We start from the raw sequence: 19,820 nt of genomic DNA, 5'->3' as shown, positions 1-19,820 counted from the left end.
CTGCCTAGTTGGTGGAAATCTGTTACAGTAGCCCTAGGAAACTCATATAGCAAAGTAATTCAGGAGAAAATTCTATAAGCAGGGAAATTAAGGTGCTTTGGGAAGATGAGAAAAAAAATTAACTAAAGCAGAGCTTTTACACTGGATGAGCCAAAGATATTCTCAAGATGCATACTGATACAATAAGCAAGGCTCTCACACTTTCACAGGTTCTCAGCATCCTGAACACCATCAGGAACTCAGGTACAGTCACAGAACTGGAGGTGAGACAAGAACACATCTCAACATCTCATGTTGCAAGGGGTCAGCAATAATGATAATAATCAGAGCTGTGGCTTCTGAATGTCCGTATGTGCCAGAACTACAGCAGGTAGCAGGCACGGGATACCCTACCTAATCCTCACCATCACCGTGGGAAGTAGCTAACTATTCATGACATTTTACCCACTTAGACACTAGGGCAATTACTTGCTCCTGTTAGGAGAGCTGAAAGAAAGAGTCCCGCCTAATAACTCGGTCTGTCTGATTTCAAAATCTCTGTCCCTTCCGCTCTGCAGGCCTGCATCCTTGGCATACACTTTTACAGAAAGAAGATGAAATCTGGTAGGTCCTCCTGCCTTTAGCTGTAGAGCTGCTTGGGTGGGGGTGGGGGAAGGAAATCACAGGAAGAGAGGCTCTGTAGGTACTCTTGCCAGTTGGGGAAAGCTAGCGACTCGACCCCTTCTCCAAATCACTATCTTAAATACATAAAATAGATAAAATTATAATCAGATTATGATCAAAATATTAAAAGAACTGAAACAACAATATATATAAAACACATAAATTGAGAAGACTATCAATAGGTCTAGTGGAACATGCATCTAGTGGAACCTAGACCTATTGCTAATTCTTTTGAAGCACTGATAAATATAAGAGATTTTAAGATACCAGCAAAAACTATTGTAAAATGTAAAAAAGATCTGTGACTTCTATGGGTGACAAAATCACAGGTGTTGATAAAACTGCTCTGGCTTGTTGCCTACATTCATAATCAAAGGAAATGCTACCTTTTACCTACAAGGTAAAATAAAGTCCCACTCATCCATTTCTGTTGACACAATCCTCAGATGAGTGGAAGTTCAAAACTCCCAGTAGACAGCTTCACTTAAGACTAGTCTATGGTACCAGTTCTGTGCTCCAACTCTAGAAAAATGAAATTTTAGGCCTTACACATTATAAAGCTTAAAAAATGCACCTCACTATTTAAAGCTATATGTCTCTAACTAATTTCCCTTTAATGAAAATTAATGTGTCATAATCAAAAAGACCTAAGCCCTTTTTTTAAGTGTTTTTTTTTTTTTTAATCTGAATTGTAAAGTACTTGGGATGGGGTGGATCATAAATACATGTCCTAGAATTTTAAGTGAGAGAGGGAATTCATAAGATCCCAGATCAACTACTACATTTTAAGGAGTTAAAAGTAAGAACAAGAAAATGTTTATATATTTAGAAAGATGAAAGTTTGAGCATTGATGACATTTTTGTCTTTTTTTATTACTTTAACACCAAAAAGATACTCTTAGTTACTTAGAAATCTTAAATTGTCATCAACCTGCATTTATAATCTACCTAAAATCATATTTTCAGGTATGTAAAGAAGGCATTATTACACCCATTTTGGAGATGAGAACCTAGTCATGAGAAGGCAATGGATTTAATTAAAGAGAATATGAGAGAGATCAGGTACTTAATTTCATCTTTGAAAGGGCAGCACCAGACATGATGTCCCCCATTTGTAGATGTACAAAAGAAAAAGGCAATATGGTTTATTGCAAAAAGCCAGAGCAGCAACTTCCACAAATACTAGACCTCAACACGTTGCTCCACAAAGAGCCTCTGCCTGCTTATCTCTTTTACATCTCTCCACTTCCGGTTTATGCTTCCCCTTTGGTGAATTCTCTGGGCTGTTTGTGGGTCCTCACTCATGGGTGTAGGCATATGTATGTACATCTTCCCCGGCTCTTCCTCTCTGCTGCTTCCTCCCCCGTTCCGCATCATATCTCACCTTCCCTCTTGCTCTAGGTGCCACTGCCAGAGCGGAACTTTTCCCTTCCACTGGTCACATATGGAACTGCAAATACATTTGGTTTTGTTTAACTTACTGAATCATGTTTGGTTTCTTATCTTTAATTTTTAGAACAAGTGGGTGGAATCATTTTTCTTTTCCAAAGCTGCCTTTTCTTTTATACACCTTGATGGTGTGTGTGTGTGTCTGTGTGTGGAAACTTCAGTGGCACAAGGAGAGGCATTCCAGAAGTGGACCGCCTACCACCCAACCATTCTAATTCTCCCTCCTCCTAACTTTCCAGGGGTTCACACGCCTTCTCCTACCACACTTAAGCTAGTGACGGAATAAATAGTTAGGTGGGGGTACTTCTAAAATTGTCCAAGCAAGAAGAGAAAGGGAGCCTCTGACTTGGTCTGAACTAAGTAAATGGCCAAACACCCCTCACTTAACTAACAGCCACCTTAGGAAATCATGCATGTTCAACCTTGCTCCATTCTAGTTCAAGGACCACCCTCAGAAGGGACAGACACCATCATAAACTTGTCGCTCCCCCTTATCAGACCCCAGATTTGGACTTAGCCCAGGTCTCTACGAGAAACAGAAGAGAAATGGAAACCCATTTACTGATGGTTTCCTTCCATGGCTAGAGGCAGCAGTACATACTAATGCTGGGTGACAGGTTTACCAACATACTACATCTTAAAGATACAAAGTTTCAACTTCTAAGAACCTTAGGGATTGTTGAAATTCTGATAGCAAATGACTAACCAAAACCTGTTCTGATTATTATCAAATGAGATTATACACACACTGGTAATTTTGATGTAACTCTTAAAAATTAAAGGAAAAGAGAGAAGAAAAGGAACTATTATGATCTGGAAAGCTATGACCTTGTCCTTGGGGTTCAGGGAATAGATAGGCCATTTGCTAAAAAAAATATGACAGAGTATGAAAAATATTTAAAAATGTATTCATGCTTGAGGCTCTTGAAGTCAAAGGGGAGTATAGTGGACTTCAATTGCCCTTGTATGTGTAAAACTGATGATAAAATATACTTAGTGAACCTACCATTTGTTTTATAAGCAAAATAGTTAATTTTTTAAAAATGCAAATATTTGAAGTTCATGGAGAATACAATTTAACTCAACACTCTTAGCCCAGTTCTATAAACATAAAAAGGCACTTAAATAACTATGAACATTTTCAACACTGTTGACTTGTTACACTGTACTGAGAAAGCGGTGCAGCTGAGCTCATCCTCACTTATTTAAAATAAAGAAATGAAGTCTATATGATTGTGATGAACCCTATCCTGGCCCCCCTGACTATGCCCTGTGCTCCCAACCCATCTCCCTTACATTGTGGGAGGAGGGTTACCACTGACCCTGGGCAAACACAGGGCCAGTGATGAGCTTTCCTCCCCTGGCCTTCATAATAATCACTTAGGGGAATTCCATTTTGGGGGTTTATCTAAAAAAAACAAACAAACAAACAAAAAAAAAAACAAAACAAACAAAAAAAAAACAAACCCAAACCATCCTACCATCTCCAAATCAACAGCAACACAATCGTAGGTTTGGCACACAAGCAGAGAAAATAACAGAATTGTAGGTTGCAATTTATGCCTAGACTCATTAAGAGTAAAGACACGTTTAAAAACCATTATATAAAAATAAATAAATAAATAAATAAGATAAAATAAATAAAAATAAAAACCATTATATGGGCAGCCCGGGTGGCTCAGTGGTTTGGCGCCTGCTTTTAGCCCAGGGTGTGACCCTGGAGACCCAGGATCGAGTCCCACGTCAGGCTCCCTGCGTGGAGCCTGCTTCTCCTTCTGCCTGTGTCTCTGCCTCTCTCTCTTTGTGTCTCTCTCATGAATAAATAAAGAAAATCTTTAAAAAAATAAAAAAAGAAAAACCATATTATAAAATAAATGTATATAACAATTCTATCTCGACATTTTAATATGTATTTTATCTCTGAAACACATGATGATGAGTACCAGAGGTCTACTTAAACTTTCTTCAATTTATAAAAAGCGTTATTTTATAAAAATGAACTTACTTTCTTCTTTTCCAAGTTTATTGAGGATAACTAAATATTCTACAATCATGAACCATGTTTTAGATTTGAATATATCAAAAATCCACTGTCTTTCTGAACCCTTTTGAAGAGCAAAGGTTTTTTTCTTAATGCTGTTTTGACCTTCGTTGTACAAAGAAGGTAGAAGGAATTAATTAGGAGGAGAGGGGAAAGAAGAATGGGCAGCAGAGAAGGAAGTACCAGTTGATTCTCTACTAGAAGAAGACAGAGGTGTCTGCTCGAGGAATCACAAGCATTTCAAGTCATGGATGACAGCACACAAACACTCAAATCAATGGCTCCAAGTGCCTTTAGAATCAAGAAAACTAAGGGTTTCTGGATTAGAATGCAGAATGGCAACTTCATGAATCATCTCTCTTCCCAAACTATTTTTCATATTAGTGAAGGACATCCAATATATCCCACATTCGGTATTCTCGGTTTGTTCCCGACCTTCACAAGCCAAAGCCACCCAATCACCATGTTCTGTCAATCATTCAATCTCAGGAGGACTCTGCTCCATTGTTTCTTAAGGAAGTATTCCAACAGTTTCCCAGGTTGTTTCTGTTACCAACCTACTCTATACTACTGAAACACGCATCTAATTCTAGATGGCCATTACCTAGATAGAACAAGCCCAAGGTCATTCAAAATCTTATCCAAGATCTCTCCAGCTCTGTCTTCAGATACAATTATTCTCCAGCCCATATCGAATGATTCACCATTTACCACATATTTACTTTATGTAATTGCAAATGAAGTAAATGTTGCTCTCTCTAGGACTATCTTTTTGCTTTTGTCAATCTATAAAATTTATCCTTCAAAACTCATTTGAAATATTGCTGTAGAAAAACTTCTTAAACTCCCCTGGGCTCTGAGCTCTTTGGTCCTTTCTGTGACTCTATTAAAACCACCACAATGTTTACATAGCATTTATTTGACTCAGCATCACACAAAGGCAGCTACTACTATTCTTTCCAAACTCCCAATACTATGGTAGTGTCCTCATAGTCTATACTGGAGCCTGAGAAATAGGGAATTAAAAATGCTTGACACATGTGGAAAGAGATGAATGGCTAAGTTGGTGGATAGACAAATGAGCAAATCAATGGACCGTTGTAGGTGGCAAGGAAGCTGTTCCCTCCCTACATTTATGGATGATTTTGTAAAAATGAGCTTGATTTAAGTTATTGCTTATTATAACTAAATATTTTAAAATTAATACCCATGTTTTAGATCAGGACACAACCATCCATTCCTGTCTCTTTCATAAGCTACTTGAATATAGCCCACCCTGAAAACAGACTAGCTGCAATTTTCCTTCCCTTATTATTAATAACCCTGTTCTGAAGTTTCAGATATGTGAAGTACATGGTAATGGAATATATTCCAACAAGTAAGTGTCCACTGCTGGCAACAGAATGTAAACAGAAAGATTTAGAACCTCTAAAAAAATCTCTTTTCTATATTTCAGTTTAAGTTTGAAGCATTACTGTATTGGCAGGAGAAAGGGGTAAGATGAAGAAGCAATGAACAAAGAGAGCATAGTGATGGGAAGCTGGAAAAAAGAACCCAGAAGAGTCAGAGAAAGTAGTGACTTCATGAGGATTTTCTTTCTTCCAGCAGCAATCACTGACAACAGACTGTGTCACTCTCCTTGAAACTTACAAGGGTCCGGCAAATGAACCTATCAAGAAAACACTGACCCTAAATTAAAGCTGCTGTTCACCAAGAATGCTTCCATCAAGAGTGGCTCAGCCTGGGGCCCCTAGATAGTGCAGTCAGTTGAGGGTCCAACTCTTGGTTTTGGCTCAGGTTGTGATCCCAGCAATCCTAAGATCGTGAGATCAGAGATGGAGCCCGGCGTTGGGCTCCCTGCTAAGCACGGAGTCTGCTTTCCCTCTCTCTTCCCTCCTCCTCCACCTGCACACACACTCTCTCTAAAATAAACAAATTCTAAAAAAAAAAGGTAGCCCAATCTGTCTGTATAAGACTGTCACGTAAGGCAAGACCTACAGACAGCACCAGTGGTGTTCCTTTCTTTATTTCTGAGGGGTATGAGAACATGCACTCAAGCAAAATATCTTGAAAATGTTTAATTCAAAGCCTGGCAGTGAAAGAATTGAGATGAATAATTTACATCACAAAAGGAGTAAAAACATAAAGCGAAGTGTACAACAGAAGCTTGCTGTAATAGGTAAAAATTCATACCATACATGAGAGAATGAGGCTGTAATGACTGACCTTCGTCACAAACCATATTTAAGGCTCCATGCCTACCTCTCCACCTGTGGGTGCTGATCTAGAAGAAATGCCATACTAGGGACCTGGAGTCACACCAGTCCTACTGTCCAAGGGGCTTTCTTCACTCTTGTGTCATCAAGGAAACTACCAAAAGAAGTTGTCAGAAAAGGGACTGATGCCCCTTTGTTGAGCTGCTGAGCCCATCCCAAGTAGCCAAAAAACCACATAAAAGAATCAAGAGGAAGGAATCTGATTTGGGAAAGACCAGCAGTGTCAGGAAGTGGCCCATGCTCAGTGGAAAGAACATGAGTCTTGGAGTCAAAAGAGAAAATAGAAAGGAAATTTATCAAAGGACTATGATGCCAGCATTTGCCATTAATTAGAACACCCTCTGCAGCAGATATTTACACTTCCATTTTAAAGATAAGAAAGGCTATGACAAAAAGAAAGAGGAAAGAAAGAAAGAAAGAAAGAAAGAAAGAAAGAAAGAAAGAAAGAAAGAAAGAAGAAGAGAAAGAAAGAAGAGAAAGAGAGAGAGAAAGAGAGAGAGAAAGAGAGAGAGAAAAAGATTATGAGATTCCACCAAAGATCAGGAAACCAGCAAATGGCTAGAACTGAAGTCTACGTGTCAGCTGTCATGCAGGTGGTGTTTCTGGGCCTTCTTCCCCATTCTAAGACCAGCTCTGGGCCCAGTTGCCACTCAGCAGCTGGAGGAGGGTCCTGCAACCTTTCTAAGCCTCAGTTTACCCACCTTTTAAAGCAAATACAACAATGCTGGCCTACTTCACAGGGTGGCTGCCAGAATCAAATGCAACAATATTATGTGAAGGACTTTTATTAGCTGCAAAAGTGTCATACAAATTTGAGAGGTTACTACTGGTACTTGTATTTTTATTTTTATTTTTTTCTGATGCATTTATTTTTAAGAGATAATTACATCTTCAGAGTTCCAAATGAGTTGGTAAAATTCCAGTTTCTGGGAGTGGGTGGAGCAACTGATGTACTGACAATCCTCAACATGGTTTTTTTTAGATTAAAAAAAAATTAAGTAATCTCTATAACCAATGTGGGGCTTGAACTCATAACCCCAGAAATAAGAGTCATATGCTCCACTGACTGAGCCAGCCAGGCAACTCTTCTCAACAGATTTTGGGCCAAATTCTTCATTCTACTATTTCTGCTTGAAAAGGTTTCATTTCACTATTTTGCCAAAAGGAATTTTTGTTTGTATTCTGTAAAAATTCATATCCAATTGATATAGAGTTCGAAGAGAAAAATAGGATTACAGGTTACCTTTAACTTTTTCAGGAATAACTGTCTTTCTCTAAATCAAGAGTTAACGGGTAGATCTGGAAGAGAAATGCGCAAACCTAAAAAACAGGATACTTAACATCTACAAGAGCCTAGGAACTTAATTCCTAGAAGGAATTAAGCAGAAATCAAGAGCCTGTCACTTAACCCACTGAGTCACCCAGGCACCTGTCCCCCTTTTTTTTAAATGGGAAAATCCTACTTGATATTTCACTACAGAAAAACTGTTCTAGAAATGAGCCACTTTATAAAGTTCAAGGATTACATAATTATATGTATACTACACTATTCTTTAGATTTTACATTTTTACAAAATAATTTTAGAAGTGGCTTTTTAAATTTATAAAGTTCAGTAGCCTGTCAGATATTAAACATCCAATCAGAAATATTTTTGAAACATTCCATGGAAATTTCTTTTAAAAAGACAGAAAATGTTGACTTGATTGTTAAAATAAAAGCTACTAGGAGCACCTGGGTGACTCAGTCAGTTAGGCATCCAACTGTTGATTTTGGCTCAGGTCATGATCTCAGGGTCATGAGATTGAGCTCCATATCCGGCTCTGCACTTGGCACAGAGTCTGCTTGAGATTCTCTCTCCCTCCTCCTCTGCTGCTCCCCCAGTTCATAGTATGTATGTATGTATGTATGTATGTATGAATAATTAATTAATTAATTAATTAAAATCTTGGTGGGTTTTTTTTTTCACATTTAGGCTCATGACCTGCATTTTACAACTTAATAATATTTCTTTTTTTTTTTAAAGATTTTATCTATCTATCTATCTATCTATCTATCTATCTATCTATCATCTATCTACGAGACTGCACTCACAGGAGTGGGGCAGGGGCACAGAGGGAGAAGCATACTCTCTGCTGAACAGAGAACCCAATGCAGCCTCAATTCCAGGACCTTGAGATCATGACCTGAACCAAAGGCAGACGTTTAACTGATTGAGCCACCCAGGGGCCCCTGACTTAATATTTTTGCCAGAGATCTTTTTCTCTTCAGTTCTTCCCCTGCAAAAAGAAAAATAAACAAAAAACACCTTAGGAGAAACTAAACATAAACTAGCACAAGGACAACTAATAGAAAGCATGGAAAGCATATTAATTCTCTTTACAACACCCTAAGTGGGGTGATGGTGAACAAATATCCACCCTAGGGTTGCTAATACTTTTGGAATATACTGATATAACAAATGTCCTTGTAACAAAATGTTAACTTCATTACAAAAATATTTTTTTTAAAAATTTTATTTATTTATTCACGAGAGACACAGAGAGGCAGAGACACAGGCAGAGGGAGAAGCAGGCTCCATACAGGGAGCCCGACGTGGGACTCGATCCCGGGTCTCCAGGATCATGCCCTGGGCCGAAGGCGGCGCTAAACCACTGAGCCACCTGGGCTGCCATTACAAAAATATTTTTAAAAGCACATATAATATATTTTCAAATTATCTTTCCAACTGTAATTGCAATTTCTATGATTCAGGTTCTAGGGCTTCTATGTCAGAGAAAATTGAGAATCCAATGAGGTATGGAAATTTATATTCTCTGTAATGTAGAAACTGTGGACTGTTAAACAAATGAAGGTAAAATAACTGGATGAAATTATTTACCTCACATTACTCAAAATTTAACTAAAAATTGAGCATAAGCCATTTATAAATGAGCAAAGTAAAAAAAGAGAGGCAGAGGCAAACCAAAAAGAGACTCTTAACTATAGAGAACTCATGGTTAACAAAGAGGAGGTGTATGGAGGAAATAGGTGATAGGGATTAAGAGTACACTTATCATGGTAAGCACTGAGTAATGCATAGAATTGCTGAAACACTGTATTATACACATGAAGCTAATAGAACACCGTAGGTTAACTATACTAGAATTAAAATAATATGAAGACAGCCTAGAGACTGTGGGAAAACATTTGCAAATCTTATATCTGGTTAAGGATTTGTATCTAGAATGTATAAAGAAATCTTATGGCTCAACAAAACCAAAAATGCAGTAAAAGTATGAGCAGAAGATCTAAATAGACACTTCACTAAATAAGGTAAGGGAATGGCTAATGGCTAAGATTAGGGAAATGCTAATGAAAATCAAAGTGAGACACCATGACATACCCACTTGGAAGGGCTAGAATCCCGAATACTGGTGATACCAAGTCCCAGCAAGGGTGCAGAGAAACTGGAACCCTAATCACTGCTGGTGGGAATCTACAGTGGACAACTGTTTTAGAAAGCAGTGTAGCAGTTCCTCAGATGGTTAAACATAGAATCATATATGACCCAGCAACTCACCTTCTACTTATCTACCCAAGAGAATGGAAATGTATGTCCACATAAGACTTGTACATAAATATTCATAGCAGCATTATTCATAACAGCCCCAAAGTGGGAACAATTCGAATGTCTCACAACTGATGAGTGGATAAACAAAATGTGGGATAGCCATACAACTGCCTGTTACTCAGCCTTAGAAAAGAAATCAAGTGAGGGGCACCTAGGTAGCTCAGTTGGTTAAGTGTCTGCTTTTAGCTCAGGTCATGATCCCTGGGTCCCGGGATCAAGCCCCGCATCCGGCTCTCTGCTCAGCGGGGAGTCTGCTTCTCCCTCTCTCTGTGCCCCTCCCCTCGCTTGTTCTAATAAGTAAAATCTTAAAAAAAAAAAAAAAAAAGAAAGAAAGAAATTAAGTGCTGATATATGCCACAACCCATGAATCAACTTTGAAAATAATATGCAAGGTGAAAGAAGACAACATATTATATGATTCTATTTCAATGACATATCCAGAAAGGTATAATCTATAGACACAAAAAATAGCTCAGGTTCCAGGGATGGAACAGGGAGTGACTGCAAATGGACGTGAGGTCTCCTTCAGGGGTGATGGAAATGCTCTAAATCTAGATAGTGATGATGGCCATACAACTCCATAAATTTACTACAAATCATTGAACTATTCGCTTAAAAAAAAAAAAAAATTAAATTGGGCAGCCCGGGTGGCTCAGTGATTTAGCACCACGTTCAGCCCAGGGCCTGATCCTGGAGACCTGGGATCGAGTCCCGCGTCAGGCTCCCTCCATGGAGCCTGCTTCTCCCTCTGCCTGTGTCTCTGCTTCTCTCTCTCTGTGTGTGTCATGAATAAACAAATAAAATCTTAAAAAGAAAAAACTGAAATAGAATGCAGTTCAGCAGTTGCCTAGGTCTTTACTGGGAGCAGGAATGACTGCACAGGGCATGGGGGAACTTTTTGGTATAATGGAAGTATTCTATAATTTGACTGCGGCCGGGGCTGCACAACTCTATAAGTTTCCTAAAAATCATCAAACCGTATACCCAAAACTGGTGAGTTTCATGTTATGCAAATTAGACTTCAAAAAAAGTCCTAAAAAGCCTTGGGCAGACTTGCTAGGGTCACTACATTTCTTCTATATATGCGGCCTCTTATTTCTGCTTCCCCGGATGGTTCTGTGAAATAGCTGTGGATCATTTCTAACCTCCAGAAGAACTGTTTAAGTCTCCAAACAGCTACCTGAGTAACCCAAAGAGTCATACCTAAGTAATCTTCAAAGAGTCAAAAATCATATAATGTATCTATATCTGATTCAGCCACACCAAAAACATCACCTTGGAGCTATCATGATGTGTTGAGTACCCATCACATCATCATCGTCGTCGTCGTCGTCGTCGTCGTCAAACTTCCCAATTTATAATCCACATTGGAAATTGGCCTGACTTTAGCCCATTACTTCAATACTAAAGTTGGAGGGAAGTTTTATTTAAGTGACATCGTACCTTGTGCTGCACAAAATACCCTTCTTTTTAGGAGTCAGGGAAAAAACTCAAGTAGTGTTTCTCAGGTGGGGGCCACCCCGGTGGGTAACAGGCAAGCTAAAATCAGCACCTGCAGAGACTTGGAGAACACCCTGAGTGGGGCGCCAACAGCACAAGCTGAAACCCTGTGTAGTAGTAACAAATTCTATTCTACAAAACCTCCCAGGCAAGTATTCAAATTGCTTTAACTTTATAAGACTGGGTTCCAACAATGGCTTCCAACAATTTTGAAGCTACCAGTCCCCGAGGAAGAAAATGATAAGATCCTAAAGCACTGGAGTGTTCAAGTAAACTGAGGCTCAGAAAAGGAAAGGGATTTCCCACCAGGGGCCTGCATGTTAGTGGTAAGGACTAGGAATAATAACCTAATTCGGCTCTGAGCCATTGTTTTCACGACTTGTTTGATTATTGATTCCAACATAAGAGATTGTCCCGATTACCCATCATCTTTGACTTCTCTCTCCTCCAGAACATTCAAATGCTAATTAAAAATATAAACTGTGGGGATTCCTGGGTGGCTCAGTGGTTTGGCGCCTGCCTTTGGCCCAGGGCCTGATCCTGGAGTCCCGGGATCGAGTCCCGCATCAGGCTCTCTGCATGGAGCCTGCTTCTCCCTCTGCCTATGTCTCTGCCTCTGTGTCTCTCATGAATAAATAAATAAAATCTTTTATATATATATATATATATATATATATACAAATATAAAATATATATGTGTGTATGTGTGTATATATAAATTGTGAAATCATTTGAAATGTAACCTCTCCTCTCTGTCTCCATGGTTTTAGTATAGATCTCATCCCCTCTGGACTAAATTATTGAGGAATGCTCTCTCCCAGGACTGCCCCCATCCCAATCCTCTCTATGTAGCTGCTCTCCTTCTGTTGTCCCTGGTAAACACCTTGCTGGCTTGCTCCTGACTGCTGGGTAAAGTCCAAGCTCCAAGCAAAGCCTTTCTTAACTATGTACAGACCTATCTTTCCAATTTTATCTCCCACTTCTCCACCCAACCACCCTGTACAAAAGTTAAAGTGAGCAACGTGCAGTTCCCTTAGCACCACAGATTAGCATCTTTGTGGACACTTAACTTACTATGTGCAAAGCTCAGTGCTGAGTTCCCTACCTGCATCACCTCATTTTATCTTCACAACAACTGCATGCGATAGGCAGGTACTCTAGCGACCCCCAGTTTACAGGGGAGGAAAATAAGGCGTAGGTAACTCTTCTGGCTGACTCTCCCTGTGTCTACAGACCTCCTCCCTCCCCCATGCTCTTCCAGCTAGCCTGGAAGGCCCTGCCACTCCTCCTCAACTGCTGCCCACTGCATTCCCCATCCCGATTTTCTTCAAGACTCCACACACTTGTCTATCCCCAGTTATGCAACTCTTTACCCAAAGTTAATAATCCTGTCTTTGGTGCTTTCATGGTACTTTGTACATTCTTCACCGGAAATACCACACTACATAATTATTTGTATATATTCCAATATACAAATCAGAATGTGAATCTCTAAGAATAAGAATAGCTTTTTTTCTTTGACTCTTTCTTTTCCCTATATCTGGCATATATATCAGGGAGGTAAATACTGAGTGACAAGGTACCTTAGGCTTTGTACTGTGTTGTTTCATTTACTCCTTTTCCTTTCTTCCTGATATATTCTATTTCCATCCCCACATTTCAGAGCCTTACTATCTCTGAGCTTTCTCTGGAAATAAATCCCTGATAGCTTCCCCCTGGTCACCTTTCTTCCCAATTTTCTTCTTTACCAATGGTGAATTAACTTCCGTAAAACACTGTTCTGAGCTTGGCTCTTCCCAACTCGAAAGTATCCTTGAATCTGTGGTGCTACGAAGTAGTGTACATATTCTTTACTCTAAATTCAAGAGTGTCCATGATCTGGACTTAATGATTTCATCTAAACTTGGTTCATTCCCCTACATCAAACCAAATTATGTTACTTCCTGTTCTATCAAATCACATAAAATCTATATATCTGATGACTGAAACTAAAATGTAGCCAGCTTATCTTCAAATCAGATTCAATCATCCTTATTAAACCTTCCTTGATTTGATACATGGGTAAAAACTACAACTCTTCTGAAATCCCACAGCATATGGTTTTACCTCTTTTGTGGGATTTAATCTATTCTGCATAGTTCTAATAGGATTTAGATACATCTTAGCTCTTTTATAATGTCCTTGACATCCTCAAAGAGCTTCATCTAATTTGAGTGTCTGAATTTGCTTTGGTGCAAGAACGAATGAACATATAAATGGTAGATCATGCTGGAACCTAACTCTCATGCTTAAAAAAAAAAGTGAATGTGAAGTCAAACGAACTGTTTGAAGATCTTTACAATCTGTCTTAAGACTATAACATAGTCAAAAAACAGTTTTGGAAAAATCTGATCTTAAATGGCCCATGTTTCAAGAAATCAGGCCAATCTAGGATGGAAAAATCATGTAAGTAGGTAGTAACCATCACAGAGTAACATCCAGTGTTAAACACTGGGCTAAGTGCTTAATGGGCATAAATCCCTTGGTTCCTATAAACATCAAAAACAGAGGAAGCTATCCCACATTCTAACCCTTAAGAAGACTGAGGACCTGGAGAAGCTCAGCAGTTCACTTAGTGGTAGTAATCTTGGAATGGCAGGGCCAGGATTCCAACCAAGCTTAAAAAAAAAAAAAAAAAAATCTACTAAAAGACTAAAGCTCCCTCTCAAGGAGTTACAATGGATTTTCATCATTTAAAAGAGCTCCAAGGCGCCTGAGTGGTTCAGTTAAGTGTCCAACTCTGGATTTCGGCTCAGGTCATGATCTCTGGTCGTGGGATTGAGCCCTGCATGGGGCTCCCCCACTCAGCGCTAAATCGGCTTGAGATTCTTTCTCCCTCTGCTCCTCTACCAAGTGGTGCGTGTGTGCATACAAGCTTTCACTCTAAAAAAATAAATACAATCTTTAAAAATAAATTAAAAAAATAAAATAGCTTCATCTAGGAGCATATCTCAACACTATACTTCTGAATCTATACTGCATGAATAAGGACAGGGTCCCTTTCCTAGTGACCTAATTCAGCCAAATAAAGCTATTCTGTGACTTGGTAGGAAAACCAGCAAGAACACTAAATTCTTGTGCTTGTGCCTGTACCTTTATCACAGAACAGGAAGCACTGTCTGCAAGTATAAATACTAAATTGCACTTTTAAACCAAGTAACAGGGTCGCCTGAGTGGTTCAGTCCATGAAGTATCTGCCTTCAGCTCAGGTCATGATCCCAGCCAGGTTCCTGGGATCAAGCCCTATGTAGGGCTCCCTGCCCAGTGGGGAATTGGCTGCTCTCCGCCCCTCAACCCTTCTCCCTACTTATGCTCACTTGCTCTCTGTCACTCCCTCTCAAATAAATAAATGAATAAAATCTTTAAAATAAAATAAACCAGGTAACAATTTTAGGGAGTCCTTCAGCAGATAATTAGTCTTATGAAGAAACTCACCACTAGGTGGCAGAAGTATAAAGTCAACCAGGTGATTTTTCTACAGTGCTTCTTAAAAGAGCTGGACACTTTCCCATCCTTTTTCCACAGTAACAGAAAATCCTGTTAAACTGTTAAGTTTTTTCAAAGATTATTTTGTCGCTTTGAGAGTGACATGTTATACATAAATGGCTCTACATTTAAAAATTATTCTCCCTTATTGAAAACTGTTTTGTAATATTTTAAATACAATATACAGAGATCTCAACCTTTTTTATATTCAACACTCACCACAACTTCAACTAGCTTTAAACATACAAGTAGAGGGCAGCCCCGGTGGCTCAGGGGTTTAGCACCTGCCTTCGGCCCAGGGTGTGATCCTGGAGTCCTGGGATCAAATCCCATGTTGGGCAGCCTGAATGGAGCCTGCTCCTCCCTCAAAAAAACATACAAGTAGAACCATACCACCAATGAATTAAATAAAAAATAACACACTGTACATTAAAACATATTGACACTGAAATTAATTTTCTGTAATGCTATATAAGATAGACAAAAACTGCTTTTAAATCATAAAGGTTGTAGTTCCTGCACTTTGTAAGGTTTTTTTGTTTGTTTTCTTTGTTTCATTATGCTTGGATTTAGTTCTAAATGTCAAAGTAAAAGGAGGCTTCAGGTTATATTTTACAAACACTTGTCTTTAAGTAACACTGAAGATTACCAATATGTAAAATGCAAGTTGGGCAAAAACATCATATATTTCTTTATGACATTTACTTTAAAAGCACAAGAGGAAGCTTGATATGCTTGATAAGAATTTGGAGGAAATAAATGCAACGTAAAAATATGATAAACATCTTGAGGCAAATTTGTAGAATTATCTATACACATGTGTGCATTCTTGATGAACTGAGCCCTGCTTTCTATCTTTGGTAATCCCTTATGGGTAGAAATTAAATTATATACTATTAAATTATGTATAACTATATGTAATTGTATTATACTTAGTAAATATATGGATATAACTAAATAACGATCAAAACAGTTCCAAAAAGTTGGACATTATCTCTTGCATAATGTTCACTTAATAAGCACTCAGGAAGAAAACATTTTAATGATGATTTTTTACTAATCTTATTAAACAAAAAATAAAATCCCCATATTTCATATAAAGAACCCTCTAGACAAATCCAAATCTTTGGAGCAGAGGGCTGGGGGTGAGGGGGGAGTTGTGGTTCTAAATCATCAGTGGGGCAGGTTGGGTGTCTGGTAGAAGAAATTATGCTTTATCTTATCATCCAGGGAAGGAGTGAAGCCTAGACTGGTTCAGGCTTTGGCCAATCTTACACAGAGCAAAACTAACAGAATTGGAACTCCTTCCCAATGCTGGCAACGAGTCCAGTGTCCTTACAACTGTTCCACAAGGCTTCTTTGGAAATATGCAAATGAGCTAATAGTCATCAATATACAAGACCTCTAGAAAAAAAAAAAAAAAAAGACCTCTAGAAGACACGCTAGCCCCGAGGTCTCCATACAAACTTACATCCACAAAAAGTGAGGCAGCCTCACTCCTCTGGCTGCTCAGGGACACTTCAGGCTAATTTAGGTCTCCTGAACGTGATCTGCAACAGGCTTTCTACTTTTGAAGATTCTCTAAAAAGCAAAGGTCAAAACAGACAGTCCAGAAGCTATCCTGGCTTCCAAGTTCACAAAGGCTGCTGTGTAATTGTTCATCTACAGACATTAAGACAAAACTGAGGTCATCTCCAGGGATCAGTGGGAAGAAACAGTTGCTAGGGGATTATTTTCTATGGCAAGCACCAATTTATACCTGTAAAGTATTCTAGAAATGTACGTGAAGAATAATTTACAATATACACACATGGATGCATTTCCTCGTCTTTCAGCTCTGTCATGTACTGAATGCTTTTATAAATAAGTGAACATTATACAGGAAGGTAAAGTTGTCTGGATGCTTGACAGGATATGAAAGAACATGGCTCCTGCACCCTTGACAGTTATTAGTTGATTTGATTCATGAGACGCTTATGTTCTACTAAAAATAAGTACAATAACAATCATAAAAATTTCTTTGAACCATCATCACTCAGGGGTTGACAGGTATCAAACTGCCTGTTCCTAATTCATTCCCAGGAAATAAAAAATCTAGAACACATAATGGCATCTTTAACACAAAGAACTGCATTTATATGTAATCTGTCAGAAAGGACACTGAAACAACTTAAACTATAGAGAAGAAATCTATGAGCAATAAAAAATGTTTCAAAAATCAAAATTTTGGGGATCCCTGGGTGGCGCAGCGGTTTGGCGCCTGCCTTTGGCCCAGGGCGCGATCCTGGAGACCCGGGATCGAATCCCACGTCGGGCTCCCTGCATGGAGCCTGCTTCTCCCTCTGCCTGTGTCTCTGCCTCTCTCTCTCTCTCTCTCTCTCTGTGTGACTATCACAAATAAATAAAAAAAAAATTTTTAAAAAATCAAAATTTTGAGAGCCTCTATCAGCTGCAGAGAATGGAAGAGAGGTCTCTACACCAAATTCCCTCCACACACACCCTGCCCAGAATCTAGCAAGTGGTTGGCCCACGATAAATATGTTTTGAATGAGTGGTGTGGCAAGTGAAACTCAAGGAATTTCATATGGGAGCAATTCATTTCAGGGAGCTAAAGATGACAGCAACTTGACAGGAATAATCGTGCTGGCAGTCCATGAGCGCAGGGCGGCCTGCCTCTGTGGCAGTGAAGGAAAGAGGGTCAATGCCAGGGAACCCCCGCCCCCCCCCCAGTGCACGGCAGCCTCCAGGAGTCAGGAAAGGCGGTGCTGTGACAGGTACCTCTTACGCAGCAGGTTACCCACGGAGGTCCCTGCCTGCCGTGCCCTTACCTCCTCCCTCCTTTCTTCCGGACCCAACGCCGGGTGGGGGCTCTGCCGAGCGTGGCTGCTGGTGCTGTCCTCCCCGCCTTTGACCCACGAGGCTTGCCCAGAGTCCGGGGACGACCCAGGCCCCTCTGCCCTTTCTTCGCTGTCCACTGAACTCAGCGACAGCGCACTGAGGCTGGTGGGACACGCGGCGTGTCCTGCGCCTGGGCTCTGAGGGCTGGGGGGCTTGGGTGTGGTGGGCCGCAGGGGCGTGAGCGGCTGCTCGGGGTCGGAGGCAGAGCTGCTGCCCGCCGCGCGCTGATCCGCGTCCCGGGGCGGCGGACTCGGACTCGGGGAGCCGCCCTCTGCCGCCGCGGGGCCCACATCCACCTGCGCGCCGGGGGCCCCTCCTGCGGCCGGGCCGCCGGGGCCGGCGTGTGCACCTGCGCACCTTCTCCAGTCCCGCTCGGCGCCGGTGGACGCGCGGCGCGAGTAGGCGTCGTGGAGCCGGCTGTGCACCTGCAGCCGCTGGCTCGCGTCCCCGGGCGCTGGCGCTGGCGCCGCGCGGGGGCTCTCCCTCCTCCAGGCCGCGTCCGCCGCGCTGCTCACCAGCTTCAGGACTCGGTCCCAGTCCCTGGCCCGCAGCGGGCTCCTCCAGCGCTTGGCCCTCCTCTCGGGCCCGCCCAACTTCTCCGAGTCCGCGGAGCAGCTGCTCAGCGTGCGCCGGGGCCCGGGCTTCTCGGGCGCCGCCTTGAGGTCCGTGAGATTGGACGTGGACTTCCTTTTGAAGGAGCTCTTCTTCAGAAAGTTCAAGCTGTCCGTGCTCTTGCTCTTCCTGTAGACGATGCTGTTGTTCTCGGAGTCCTTCAGCAGGATCTCGCAGGCGGCGCGCTCCTGCGGCCCCGGGTGCTTGTCGCCGTCCAGGAGGCTGATGCGGCCCAGGCCGTAGGCGCGGCGGAGGCTGCGGGACCGGTGCGTGCTCCTCTGGAAGGCGTCGTCGGCCTCCTCGGGGTCCGAACAGTCGGACGCGGCGCCCGGGCCTGCCCTGGGGGCGTCCCGGCCGGGGCCCAGGGAGGCGCACCTGCTGGCTTGCATTGCCACCGCGGCACCGTTGGGGATGGGCTTCCCTGGGTCCCGCTCGGGGGCATCTTCCTTCGCCGCCTCTGACCCCTCGCGGTTCTGAATTCCTTGAAGGACGGAGGACTTCAATTTTTTGAAAGATCCCATTTTCCGAAAGGAGGCAAGAGCGTTCCAGGTGGAGGAGCTTCCCATCAGGACCATGGAGCGGGGCCTCTCGGGGTTGGTGCCGGTCCTCTTCCTGCTCACGGAGAAGAGGCGCATGAGCTTGGCAGGGCTGAGTCTGGCCTCCTGCGCTTCCGCCTCCCCGCAATGGCTGCTGCTGCACCCTCCATTGGGACACGCTGGGTAGGTCACCGTCCTGGGGTCTCTGGGATCACAGACAGACCCTGGGATGGCGGCAAGTTGCCCAAGGCCGTTCTGAGCTGTGGTCATGTTCCCGGGGCTGCGAGCCCGTGGCCACAGGGCGGCTGGGTTCAAACCCACATGCACATCGGTGTCCACAGGCCCCAGGTGCAGACCTTCATTCCCGAGGCTGCGGACAGCCTGGCTTTCACCCCTGCTGTGCACATCAGGCTCCTCAGTTGTGTCCGCCGCCTGCAGCAGAAAACAAGGCAGGGATTTAGTCATTTTTCTCCCCACACAGGAACCTCCATAAACACTGCTTGTGGGATCCCTGGGTGGCGCAGCGGTTTGGCACCTGCCTTTGGCCCAGGGCGCGACCCTGGAGACCCAGGATCGAATCCCACGTCAGGCTCCCGGTCCATGGAGCCTGCTTCTCCCTCTGCCTGTGTCTCTGCCTCTCTCTCTCTCTCTCTCTCTCTGTGTGACTATCATAAATAAGTTAAAAAAAATTTAAAAAAAATAAAAAATT

At 41.9% G+C, this 19,820-nt stretch overlaps 1 protein-coding gene across 4 annotated transcripts in view; it reads right to left on the bottom strand.

The window, feature by feature from the left end:
* Window positions 1–19,820, bottom strand: part of SPATA13 (spermatogenesis associated 13) — a 144,083-nt gene that overhangs the window by 62,486 nt on the left and 61,777 nt on the right. For all 4 annotated transcript variants that reach the window (XR_004816553.2, XM_025462696.3, XM_049101060.1 and 1 more), the window contains exon 2: window positions 17,894–19,543. Coding sequence is in view for 3 of the 4 variants with exons in the window: in XM_025462696.3 (XP_025318481.3) it covers window positions 17,894–19,381 (1,488 nt within the window). In the remaining variant the exon portion in view is untranslated. The remainder of the gene's footprint in view (window positions 1–17,893; window positions 19,544–19,820) is intronic.

This window comes from Canis lupus, chromosome 25 (assembly GCF_003254725.2).
Source record: "Canis lupus dingo isolate Sandy chromosome 25, ASM325472v2, whole genome shotgun sequence".
In the NCBI taxonomy this organism is placed as follows: domain Eukaryota; kingdom Metazoa; phylum Chordata; class Mammalia; order Carnivora; family Canidae; genus Canis; species Canis lupus.
The sequence above is the reverse complement of the archived record's forward strand: the minus strand, read 5'-3'. Positions and strand labels throughout refer to the sequence as shown.